At 43.2% G+C, this 13,787-nt stretch overlaps 1 protein-coding gene across 5 annotated transcripts in view; it reads left to right on the top strand.

The window, feature by feature from the left end:
* The window catches only part of GRK4 (G protein-coupled receptor kinase 4), a gene marked incomplete at its 5' end in the record, with an annotated part of 87,534 nt that overhangs the window by 35,607 nt on the left and 38,140 nt on the right, over positions 1-13,787 (top strand). For all 5 annotated transcript variants that reach the window (XM_080797069.1, XM_080797070.1, XM_080797068.1 and 2 more), the window contains 2 exons: positions 341-404; positions 10,529-10,669. In XM_080797069.1, coding sequence (XP_080653195.1) covers positions 341-404; positions 10,529-10,669 — 205 coding nt within the window. The remainder of the gene's footprint in view (positions 1-340; positions 405-10,528; positions 10,670-13,787) is intronic.

Raw genomic sequence — 13,787 nt, forward strand, 5'->3', positions numbered from 1 at the left:
TTATTTATTTGACAGAGATCACAAGGAGGCAGAGAGGGGAAGGGAAGCAGGCTCCCTGCTGAGCAGAGAGCAGGATGCAGGGCTTAATCCCAGCACCCAGAGATCATGACCTGAACCGAAGACAGAGACTTTAACCCACTGAGCCAGCCAGGTGCCCCTGCTTACTTCTCTTAATGTAATGGAAGGAGTCCTACCCAAGGGAACCCTTGCCTCAGGCACCGCCTTTGAACAGCGAAGTGTCATAAGGCAGGCCAGGACAGGAGCTAGGTAGGCTTTTGGCTTTAAAATAACAATGTGATGTGACATCTGAAGCTGAAGCTTTTTTTTTTTAATTAATTAGGCAACCAGTAACAAAGGACACATTTAGACATTACAGAGTTCTAGGAAAAGGCGGATTTGGTGAGGTAAGTAATACGGGACTAGCTATAAGCAATACTTCTAGAAAAGTAAAACAGCAAGGTACTTGTGAGACATGAGTGTGTCAGCTTTACCAATACCTTTATTTCCTTACTGTGTATTTTGGGAATGATTTAGACAACCCCGAGAATTAAGATTGAAACTTCAAACAAAAGAACTTTGCTACCTGCTTTTAGAAGATTCAGAGATCTGGAAAGGAAAAAAATCACAAAGATTGTGGTCACAGTCTTTGTGATTTTTTTCTTTCAGTATGTTTCTTAAAAAGTTATTTCCCTGCATCCAATTATTTGACATTCAAGCTCAGTTTGTCCTGATGGAAAAGATGATTCTTTCCATATTGCTGAATTTCTCTTTTTTAAAATTTTTAAAATTAACATATAATGTATTATATGCCCCAAGGGTACTGTTCTGTGAATCATCAGGCTTACACGCTTCACAGAACTCACCATATCACATACCCTCCCCAATGTCCATAACCCAACCACCCTCTTTACACACCCCTCCCCTGGCTACCCTCAGTTTGTTTTGTGAGATTAAGAGTGTCTTATGGTTTGTCTCCCTCCCGATCCCATCTTGTTTCATTTTTTCCTTCCCTACCCCCCAAGTCTCCCCACTTTGCCTCTCAAATTCCTCATTTCAGGGAGATCATATGATAATTGTCTTTCTCTGATGACTTATTTTGCTCAGCATAACACCCTCTAGTTCCACCCACATCATTCAAATGGCAAGATTTCATTTCTTTTGATTGCCGAATTTCTGTTGCTCTATTTCCGTAATTTAAAACTAGCCTAAAAGCTGATGTAGTACAGAGTATATTATTGAATGTGCTTATTGATCTCAACTCTATGTGGACATGTATGTGCTTCCACACCTATATCAAAAGATACTAGAAAATGTGTAAATTTAGGAAAATCCCAAGAAAACTACTTAGGTAGTTGGTGGTAGATGGTTGGTTGGTAGATAATCCAGTATGATGGCCCTTCTAGATCGAGACTGTTGTGCAGGTCGGACAAAGAATCACACGCAGTTCTGGTTAGGTCATTAAAAGAGGTGTTAATTGCCTCATTCATTATCTGGAGTGCTCATATTCAGTCACAGCATTTGTGACTCCCCAGAGCAGAGACAGCCGCTGGGAACCGAAGCTGCATATATGGTCAGAAGTAAGTTAAATTGATTGAAATCACCTGTGCTCCCAAATTCCCAGGGAAGGCCTAAACCAAAGCCTCAGAGATCCCTCAACGTGCATTAGGAAGCAGACCTAAGAGGCTTCATCCCACAAGGGAAGCCCGTCCTCCATCTGGGCTTGGGTGTGGCGAGACATTGGCTCATGTCACCATTACCTCAGGGGAAGAAGAGCAGTGCTGTGCCGGACACAGTTCTGGAGACCTGTTGGAGCATTTCCAGTGAGCCTTCCACATGCTTGCTGTAACCGTTCCAGGCCAGAGATCTGTAAGAAATGCATCCTCTGCTTGAATACCTCCTCAAGCAGGCAATTTACTCGTGATTTTTAATTCGTGCTAGTCTGCCTTTCATTATGTCCAAGTGTGGAACTCAGATTCTCTCCAAGAACAGAGGATGGTCCGAGCTCTTGTGTTTACAAAAGAATGTAGTTCTGGTTAGAGCCACATGGAGGTTTTAGCCACGGACGCAGTAGTAACATGTAAGCAAATTTTAACTGTTGTGAAAGACTTGGTATATTTATATTTATAGATTATTTTTTTAACACATTTAGTTGTGTTTCCACACAAAAGATTGTACAGATGGATACACCGTTCTGGTTTTTCACAGACCTGTTCTGGACGTGCCATTTGTTACATTGCGTCTGTGGGGGAGCAAATAGTCTGTTTCCATTCTGTGTCCCTGTTGGAGGAAGCCCTGTGACCCTAATGTGGACAGCCTCAGTGCCTTTGAAGTGCAAATTCCAGTGGTGGATTTACTTTTTCCAAATGCTAACACCTCTTCCAGCGGGTTTGCAAGGACAAATATTTTGGTCTTAACTTTGTTGACCACAGTGCTTTCCCATAGGCTTCAAGTCCCCCAGAATAGATTTGTGGGGTCCTGCGGCGGCACCAAGGGGAGAGAGTTGGTGGTGTCTCTGCGCACATTGCCGCAGAGGCAGCGCAGAGCTGTGGAGAGGACTCATAGGCAGCAGCTGGGCTTGCTTCCCATTTCCTCCTCCTCACAACAGGGAGACGATCCCTGCTGCCCTGGCTGGTGGGGCAGCGAATGGGTCTTCGTGTCCAGGTGAGAGTACAGTGTCCGGCCCTCTTACTTCTTCTCCCTTCTCTCTCTTTGACTTGGCAATTCCACTTAAAAGAATCTGTGATAGGGGAGCCTGGGTGGCTCAGTGGGTTAAAGCCTCTGCCTTCGGTTCAGGTCATGATCCCAGGGTCCTGGGATCAAGCCCCATGTCAGACTCTCTGCTCAGCAGGGGGTCTGCTTCCTCCTCTCTCTCTTTGCCTGCCTCTCTGCCTCTTGTGATTTCTGTCTGTCAAATAAATAAGTAAAATCTTAAAAAAAAAAGAATCTATGATAAAGAGATATGCCAAGATTAATGTGCCAAGACTTAATGGTGAGAAAATGAGTAAATAAATTTTGGAGAAGTCGGATATTGGGAGAACTTTAATGATGAGAGAACAGTCACACTGTAAGGTGAAAACAGGAGATTATAAAATATTTTCTATTCTATAACATAAGGTCAGGTTCTCCACCCAAAATTCAGGAGGACTCACATGGCTACACGGTTATCTTGGAATTCCAGTCAGTTTTATCATTGTCCTTACTAATACTTCCAGTATTTCCACAATGAACTTTATATTTTATCATCAAGATCATGTTATTGGGAGGAGTCAAGATGGCGGAGAAGTAGCAGGCTGAGATGACATCAGGTAGCAGGAGATCAGCTAGATAGCTTATCTAACCATTGCGAACACCTACAAATCCAACGGGAAATCAAAGAGAAGAAGAGCAACAATTCTAGATACAGAAAATTGATCACTTTCTGAAAGGTAGGACCTGCGGAGAAGTGAATCCAAAGTGACGGGAAGATAGACTGCGGGGGGAGGGGCCGGCTCCCGGCAAGCAGCGGAGCAATGGAGCACAAAATCAGGACTTTTAAAAGTCTGCTCCACAGAGGGACATCGCTCCAGAAGCTAAACTGGGGGGAAGCCCACGTGGGGCCAGCATAACCCCAGGTCCCGCGGGGTCACAGAAGGACCAGGGGTGTCTGAGTGTCACAGAGCTCGCAGGTATTAGAGTGGGGAAGCTGGCTACAGCAACAAAGCCGAGGAGTGAGCTCTCAGCCCGGGGTTACCTTGAACCAGTCACAGGCTGGGTGGGCTCAGAGCGTGGCCGGAGGCCACGGAGATGGAGTGACTGAACACTTTTCTCCAAGTGCGCAGCTGGAGGCCAGGGAGACAGAAGTGACCAAGAACTTTTCTCCAAGTGCGAGCAATTGAGAGCTTTTCTCCAAGCACGACCAGAGGCCAGGGAGACGGGGGCGGTTGGGCGTTTTTCTCTGAGGGCACACTGAGGAGCGGGACCCCGAGCTCTCAGCTCCTCCAAATGGAGATTGGGAGGCCGCCGTTTTCATTCCCGTCCTCTGGAACTGTACGGAAAGCGCTCGGGGAACAAAAGCTCCCAAAAGTAAACCCCAGCGGATTACTTAGCCCGGCCCCTGGTAAGGGCGGTGCAATTCCGCCTGGGGCAAAGACACTTGAGAATCACTACAACAGGCCCCTCCCCCAGAAGATCAACAAGAAACCCAGCCAAGACCAACTTCACTCACCAAGGAGAACGGCGGAATTCCAAAGGAGGAGAAAGCAAATCTTATCTGGACAAAATGACAAGGTGGAAAAACTCACCACAAAAAAAAGAACAAGAGGCAGTACCGAAGGCTGGGGACCTAATCAATATGGACATTGGCAATATGACAGATCTAGAGTTCAGAATGACGATTCTCAAGGTTCTAGCCAGGCTCAAAAAGGCATAGAAGATATTAGAGAAACCCTCTCCGGAGAGATAAAAGCCCTTTCTGGAGAAATAAAAGAACTAAAATCTAACCAAGTTGAAATAAAAAAAGCTATTACTGAGGTGCAGTCAAAAATGGAAGCTCTCACTGCTAGGATAAATGAGGCAGAAGAAAGAATTAGTGACATAGAAGACCAAATGACAGAATAAAGAAGCTGAGCAAAAGAGAGACAAACAAATGCTGGACCACAAGGAGAGAATTCGAGAGATAAGCGACACCATAAGACAACACAACATTAGAATAATTGGGATTCCAGAAGAAGAAGAAAGAGAGAGGGGAGCAGAAGGTATATTGGAGACAATTATTGGAGAGAATTTCCCTAATATGGCAAAGGGAACAAACATCAAAATCCAGGAGATGCTAAGAACGCCCCTCAAAATCAATAAAAATAGGTCCACACCTCGTCACCTGATAGTAAAATTTACAAGTCTTAGCGACAAAGAGAAAATCCTGAAAGCAGCCTGGAAAAGAAGTCTGTAACATACAAGGGTAAAAACATTAGATTGGCAGCAGACTTATCCACAGAGACCTGGCAGGCCAGAAAGAACTGGCATGATATATCCAGAGCACTAAATGAGAAAAACATGCAGCCAAGAATACTATATCCAGCTAGGCTATCATTGAAAATAGAAGGAGAGATAAAGAGCTTCCAGGACAAACAAAAGCTGAAAGAATTTGCAAACACCAAACCAGCTCTACAGGAAATATTGAAAGGGGTCCTCTAAGCAACGAGAGACCCTAAAAGTAGTAGATCAGAAAGAAACAGAGACAATATACAGTAACAGTCACCTTACAGACAATACAATGGCAATAAATTCATATCTCTCAATAGTTACCCTGAATGTTAATGGGCTAAATGCCCCAATCAAAAGACACAGGTATCAGAATGGATAAAAAAACAAAACACATCAATATGCTGCCTACAAGAAACTCATTTTAGACCCGAAGACACCTCCAGATTTAAAGTGAGGGGGTGGAAAACAATGTACCATGCTAATGGACATCAGAAGAAAGCTGGGGTGGCAATCCTTATATCAGATCAATAGATTTTAAGCCAAAGACTATAATAAGAGATGACGAAGGACACTATATCATACTCAAAGGGTCTGTCCAACAAGAAGACCTAACAATCTTAAATATCTATGCCCCTAACATGGGAGCAGCCAACTATATAAACCAATTAATAACAAAATCAAAGAAATTGACATTGACAGTAATACAATAATAGTAGGGGACTTTAACACTCCCCTCACTGAAATGGACAGATCATCTAAGCAAAAGGTCAACAAGGAAATAAAGGCCTTAAATGACACACTGGACCAGATGGACATCACAGATATATTCAGAACATTCCATCCCAAAATAACAGAATACACATTCTTCTCTAGTGCACATGGAACATTCTTCAGAATAGACCACATCCTGGGTCATAAATCAGGTCTCAACCGGTATCAAAAGATTGGGATCATTCCCTGCATATTTACAGACCACAATGCTCTGAAGCTAGAACTCAATCACAAGAGGAAATTTGGAAAGACCACAAATACATGGAGACTAAACAGCATCCTTCTAAAAAATGAATGGCTCAACCAGGAAATTAAACAAGAATTGAAAAAATTCATGGAAACAAATGATAATGAAAACACAATGGTTCAAAATCTGTGGGACAGGGGCACCTGGGTGGCTCAGTGTGTTAAAGCCTCTGCCTTCGGCTCCGGTCATGATCCCGGGGTCCTGGGATCAAGCCCCACACTGGGCTCTCTGCTGGGCAGGGAGCCTGCTTCCCTTCCTGTCTCTCTGCCTCTCTCTCTGCCTACTTGTGATCTTTCTCTCTCTGTCAAATAAATAAATAAAATCTTAAAAAAAAAAAAATCCGTGGGACACAACAAAGGCAGTCCTGAGAGGAAAATATATAGCGGTACAAGACTTTCTTAAGAAACAAGAAAAGTCTCGGGGCGCTTGGGTGGCTCAGTCATTAAGTGTCTGCCTTCAGCTCAGGTCATGATCCCGGGGTCCTGGGATTGAGCCCCGCGTCGGGCTCTCTGCTCAGCGGGGAGCCTGCTTCCCCCTTCTCTCTGCCTGCCTCTCTGCCTACTTGTGATCTCTGTCAACTAGATAAATAAAATCTTTAAAAAAAAAACAAAACAAGAAATTTCTCAAATACACAACCTAACCCTACACCTAAAGGAGCTGGAGAAAGAACAACAAAGAAAGCCTAAACCCAGCAGGAGAAGAGAAATCATAAAGATCAGAGCAGAAATCAATGAAATAGAAACCAAAAAAACAATAGAACAAATCAACGAAATTAGGAGCTGGTTCTTTGAAAGAATTAATAAGATTGACAAACCCCTGGCCAGACTTGTCAAAAAGAAAAGAGAAAGGACCCAAATAAACAAAATCATGAATAAAATAGGAGAGATCACAACCAACACCAAAGAAATACAAACAATTATAAGAATATACTATGAGCAACACTACGCCAACAAATTCAACAATCTGGAAGAAATGGATACATTTCTAGAGACATATAAACTACCACAACTGAACCAGGAAGAAATAGAAAGCCTGAACAGACCCATAACCAGTAAGGAGTTTGAAACAGTCATCAAAAATCTCCAAACAAACAAAAGTCCAGTGCCAGACGGCTTCCCAGGGGAATTCTACCAAACATCTAAAGAAGAATTAATTCCTATTCTCCTGAAACTGTTCCAAAAGATAGAAATGGAAGGAAAACTTCCAAACTCATTTTATGAGGCCAGCCTCACCTTGATCCCAAAACCAGACAAGGATCCCATCAAAAAAGAGAATTACAGACCAATATCCTTGATGAACACAGATGCGAAAATTCTCACCAAAATACTGGCCAATAGGATCCAACAGTACATTAAAAGGATTATTCACCATGGCCAAGTGGGATTTATTCCAGGGCTGCAAGGTTGTTTGAACATCCGCAAATCCATCAATGTGATACAATACATTAATAAAAGAAAGAACAAGAACCATATGATACTCTCAATAGATGCTAAAAAAGCATTTGACAAAATGCAGCATCCCTTCCTGATTAAAACTCTTCAAAGTGTAGGGATAGAGGGCACATACCTCAATATTATCAAAGCCATCTATGAAAAACCTACCGCAAATATCATTCTCAATGGAGAAAAACTGAAAGCTTTTCCGCTAAGGTCAGGAACACGGCAAGGATGTCCGTTATCACCACTGCTGTTCAACATAGTACTAGAAGTCCTAGCCTCAGCAATCAGACAACAAAAAGAAATTAAAGGCATCCAAATCGGCAAAGAAGAAGTCAAACTATCACTCTTTGCAGATGATATGATACTATATGTGGAAAACCCAAAAGGCTCCACTCCAAAACTGCTAGAACTCGTATAGGAATTCAGTAAAGTGTCAGGATATAAAGTCAATGCACAGAAATCAGTTGCATTTCTTTACACTAACAACAAGACAGAAGAAAGAGAAATTGAGGAGTCAGTCCCATTTATAATTGCACTCAAAACCGTAAGATACCTAGGAATAAATCTAACCAAAGAGGCAAAGAATCTATACTCAGAAAACTATAAAGTACTCATGAAAGAAATTGAGGAAGACACAAAGAAATGTAAAAATGTTCCATGCTCATGGATTGGAAGAACAAATATTGTGAAAATGTCTATTCTAGCATTTAATGCAATCCCTATCAAAATCCCATCCATTTTTTTTCAAAGAAATAGAACAAATAATCCTAAAATTTATATGGAACCAAAAAAGACCTCGAATAGCGAAAGGAATATTGAAAAAGAAAGCCAAAGTCGGTGGCATCACAATTCCAGACTTCAAGCTCTATTACAAAGCTGTCATCATCAAGACAATATGGTACTGGCACAAAAACAGACATATAGATCAATGGAACAGAATAGAGAGCCCAGAAATAGACCCTCAACTCTGTGGTCAACTAATCTTCGACAAAGGAGGAAGGAATGTCCAATGGAAAAAAGACAGCCTCTTCAACAAATGGTGCTGGGAAAATTGGACAGCCACATGCAGAAAAATGAAATTGGACTATTTCCTTACACCACACACGAAAATAGACTCAAAATGGATGAAGGACCTCAATGTGAGAGAGGAATCCATCACAATCCTTGAGGAGAATGCAGGCAGCAACCTCTTTGACCTCAACCGCAGCAACTTCTTCCTAGGAACATCGCCAAAGGCAACGGAAGCAAGGGCAGAAATGAACTATTGGGATTTCATCAAGATCAAAAGCTTTTGCACAGCAAAGGAAACAGTTAACAAAACCAAAAGACAACTGACAGAATGGGAGAAGATATTTGCAAACGACATATCAGATAAAGGGCTAGTATCCAAAATCTATAAAGAGCTTATCAAACTCAACACCCAGAGAACAAATAATCCAATCAAGAAATGGGCAGAGGACATGAACAGACATTTCTGCAAAGAAGACATCCAGATGGCCAACAGACACATGAAAAAATGCTCCACATCACTCGGCATCAGGGAAATACAAATCAAAACCACAATGAGATACCACCTCACACCAGTCAGAATGGCTAAAATGAACAAGTCAAGAAATGACAGATGCTGGCGAGGTTGCGGAGAGAGGGGAACCCTCCTACACTGCTGGTGGGAATGCAAGCTGGTGCAACCACTCTGGAAAACAGTGTGGAGGTTCCTCAAAAAACTGAAAATAGAGCTACCCTATGACCCAGCGATTGCACTACTGGGTATATATCCTAAAGATACAAAGGTGGTGCTCCGAAGGGGCACGTGCACCCGAATGTTTATAGCAGCAATGTCCACAATAGCCAAACTATGGAAAGAACCTAGATGTCCATCAACAGATGAATGGATAAAGAAGATGTGGTATATATACACAATGGAATACTATGCAGCCATCAAAAGAAATGAAATCTTGCCATTTGCGACGACGTGGATGGAACTAGAGGGTATTATGCTTAGCGAAATAAGTCAATCGGAGAAAGACAACTATCATATGATCTCTTTGATATGAGGAAGTGGAGATGCAATGTGGGGGGAGTTGGGGGGAGGTAGGAAAAGAAAAAATGAAAGAAGATGGGATCGGGAGGGAGACAAACCGTAAAAGACTCAATCTCAAAAAACAGACTGAGGGTTGCTGGGGGGAGGGGGTCGGGAGAGGGTGGTGGGGATATGGACATTGGGGAGGGTATGGGCTATGATGAGTGCTGTGAAAGGTGTAAACCTGGCGATTCACAGACCTGTACCCCTGGGGATAAAAATACATTATATGTTTATTAAAAAATTAAAAAAAAACAAACAAGATCATGTTATTGATGGATTAAAATGATACATGTTTCATGTTTGCTTATAAGGAGACCGTATCTGTATATGTGTGGTATGTACATGTGTTATGTGTGTGAGGTGTGTACGTGCCTGTGGTATGCAGTAGGTGTGTGTGGGGAGTGTGTGTGTGTGTGTGTGCGCGCGGTGGGTATGTCTGAGGTTCATGTGGTGAGTGTGCGGTATGTTGTGGCAGGTGTGTGTAGGTGTGTGGTGTGTGTGTGTCTGTGTGTATGTGTGCACGGGCAGTGGATGGGAGTTGAAGGAAACAAGGTAGCCCCATGTTGACAGCCCAGAAGCTGTGGGATCGCTACTTGGGAGCTCATTATAGCCCCATCTCCACTTCTGTGATTTTGGACATTTTTTCCTAGTGGGAAGGTAAGTGATGTGTAAACAGTATTTTAATAACTAAGCATGAGAGTTTATGAATTCTATGCAATATTTTTTCTTATATTCTTAAACTTTTAAAAGAAAGAAGAATCAGTTTAGTTTTGAACACTGTGGCCTTGTGCAAGGACTGAAGGACCCAGGGAGACCCTGGCTGACCCAACATGCTGTGATCACCTGTGGGCAGCAGGCAGAGCGTGACCCCCTCCTCCCCTGTCCAGTCCACTAGCCCCTTGCGACTCTTCACCAGTGGGGCTATCCTGGAGAAACGGGATTTGGTTGCTGGTGGTCGTGGTGGTGGTGGCGGCCTAAGAGGTGGCAGGTGTGTAGAAACCTTTTTTCCACTTTTTTAAAAACTAGGTTTGTGCCTGTCAAGTGCGAGCTACAGGAAAGATGTATGCATGTAAGAAGCTAGAGAAAAAAAGAATAAAGAGGAGGAAAGGTGAAGCCATGGCTCTCAACGAAAAGAGAATCCTAGAAAAAGTGCATAGCAGATTTGTAGTGAGTATCTAGGTTTAGTCCTTGCTGGGGATGGCGCGGTGAGGACCGCTTTCCTGGGCACCCCTGCTGCTGGGCCCCCCTGCTGCTGGGCCCACCGGCACTGCCTCCACGCCGGCAGGGGTGTGGGCTGGGCTGCCTGGGCTGGTGGCGGGGATGGAGACCGAGGACAGTCTGGTTGTGCTGGTGGCCTCTTCCCTATCCATTTCTTACTGAACACACACACAAAGCAGTGGGGCCTGGTCTGTGGGCTTCTCCTTACACCCTGCAGCAGGCTGTTACCAGTCAGGGCCCTCCCCTCTCCCGGGAGGCAGTGCTTATCCTGGGCTGTGGGACCACTGCCTCTGGAGCCTGAAGGCACGGTCCTGAGTCCTTGTCTCAGCAAGGCTGCAGTCTGACACCGGCCCAATGTACTGCTTACTTTTGGCTAGGGTTCCCCAAACGTATGGAGCGTCAAGTCCCACCTTCACTGTGTCAGGCAGGGTTCGGACGAGTAGTGCTGGGGTGAAACCGGGACTCTCCCATGCCCTGTGCTGTGCATGAGGTGCTGTGATGTTCATCCCCAAACTTAGCTACTGTCCCCCACTTTGTATCTCCTGGAGCATCTGTGGCAACAGGCGGGTCTGTGTGAAGAGGGAGAGGGAAAGAAAATTTAGGAAAGGACTTGTGGTATCATGCTTACCTCCTCCAAATCACTTCTTAGGACTGAGGTTTGCTGCTTTGCGCTGGGGGACAGACTTTGCACAGAGTGGCCTGCACTGCCATCCTCTACATTTACCTCTGGGTGTGACAGGTCTCTCCTCGTGCATTCCACGAAAATCTTTAATACAACTGGCTCGTCATGGAGTTCTTTCCAATATGCTTGTGTAACTACCTTGAAACACAGAAATCCATAATCTACCTTTGTGAAAGGGACATAATACCAGTCAGTGGTTTATTCTGTTTAAAGGAAAGATTTTTGTTTCTGTATTCTTGGCCTCTCCCAAGGAACCTAGAAATATTTTCCTTCATCCTTTTTTTCCCTAAATGACATATAATTGACTTGACAATATCTTGTTAATTTTAAGTGTACATCATAGTGATTCCATATTTTATGCATTATGAAATGATTCCTGTGATAAGTCTAGTTACCATCTATCACCACCCTGTTATTCCAATATTATCAACTATATTTCCTATGTTGTATATTATATCTCCTTGACTTATTTGTTTTATAACTAGAAGTCTGTACCTCTGTTTTTTAAAGTTTGCTTATTTATTTAAGTAATCTCTACACGCAACATGGGGCTTGAACTCACGAACCCGAGATCGAGTTGTGTGCTCTTGTGAATGAGCCAGCCAGGCGCCCCGAGGTTTGTACCTCTTAATCGCTTCCACTTCCTTTCTGTCCCCCAGCCCCTCCCTACTCTGTTAATCAACAGTTCATTCTCCATGCCAGAGTCTGTTTCTGTTTTGTTTATTAGTTTGTTTTGTTTTTAAGATTCCACATATGAGTGAAAGTATATGGCATTTGTCTTTCACTGGCTGACTTATTGCACTTGGCATCATACCCACTACGTCTGTCCACGTTTTGGAAGTGGCAAGATTTCAGCCTTCTTTATGGCTGAGTCATATCACATCGTATGTATGGACCACATCTTCTGTATCTTTTCATCTGTGGGTGGGCACTGAGGTTGCTCCCGTGTCTTAGCTGTTGTAAATAAGGCTGCGATGAACCTAGGAGCGCAGATATCTCTCTGGATCGGTGTTTTCATTTTCTTTGGATAAACACCTAGAGGTACAATTGCTGGATCATATGGTATTTCTGTTTTTTCTTTTTTTAAAGATTTTATTGATTTGTGAGAGAGAGGCAGATAGTGACAGAGATAGCGAGAGAGAGCACAAGCAGGGAGGAGAGGGAGAAGCAGACTTCCCACTGAGCAGGGAGCCCGATGTGGGGCTCAGTCCCAGGAGCATGGGATCATGACCTGAGCTGAAAGCAGATGCTTAACCGACTGAGCCCCCTAGGTGCCCCTAGTTTTTCTTTTCTGAGCAACTTCCGTACTGGTTTCCATGGTTGCTGCACCAACTTACATTTCCGTCAACAGTGTACAAGGGTTCCTTTTCCTGCACATCCTTACCCACACTTGTTATTTCTTTTTTTTTTTTTTTTTTTTTTTGATGCTAGCCGTTCTGACATGTGTGAAGTGAAATCTGATGGTGGTTTTGATTTGCCTTTCCCTAATGGTTAGTGACATTGAGAGTCTTTTCATGTGCCTGTTGGCCGTCGGTGTGTCTTCTTTGGAAAAACATCTGTTCGGGGCACCTGGGTGGCTCAGTGGGTTAAAGCCTCTGCCTTCGGCACAGGTCATGATCTCAGGGTCCTGGGATCGAGCCCCGCATCGGGCTCTCTGCTCAGCAGGGAACCTACTTCCTCCCTCTCTCTCTCTGCCTGCCTCTCTGCCTACTTGTGATCTCTGTCTGTCAATTAAATAAATAAGATCTTTTAAAAAAAAAATCTGTTCAAGTACTCTGCCCATTTTTCCATCAGGTTATTTTTCATATTAATTTATGTAAGTTTTTAAAAATATATTTTTAATATTATCCCCTTATCTGATATGTGATTTGAAAATTCTTCCATTTGGTAGATAGCCTTTTTGTTTTGTGGGTGGTTTCCCTCACTGTGTGGAAGCTTCTTAGTTTGTCGTAATCCCATTTATTTTAGCTTTTGTTGTTCTTGCCTCAGTAGACTGTGTCCCCCACCCCAAATATTGCTAAGACTGATGCCAAAGCACTTACTTCCTATGGTTTCTTCTAGGAGTTTTATGGTTTTACTTGTTATGTTCAAGTCTTTAATACATTTTGAGTTAATTCTTGTGTGTAGTAAAAGGTAGTGGTCCAGTTTCATTCTTCTGCATGTGGCTGTCCAGTTTTCCAAACACAATTTATTGAATGGACTCTCTTTCCCCCGTTGTATGTTCTTGCCTCCTTTGTCATATATTAATGGACTATATATATGCATTTATTACTGGGTTCTCTATTCTATTCCACTGATCTGTGTGGTTGTTTTTATACCAATACTGTACTATTTTCATTATTACAGTTTGAAATCAGGGAGCACGATGCCTCCAGCTTTCTTTTT

Source organism: Martes martes, assembly GCF_963455335.1.
Source record: "Martes martes genome assembly, chromosome: 2".
In the NCBI taxonomy this organism is placed as follows: Eukaryota; Metazoa; Chordata; class Mammalia; order Carnivora; family Mustelidae; genus Martes; species Martes martes.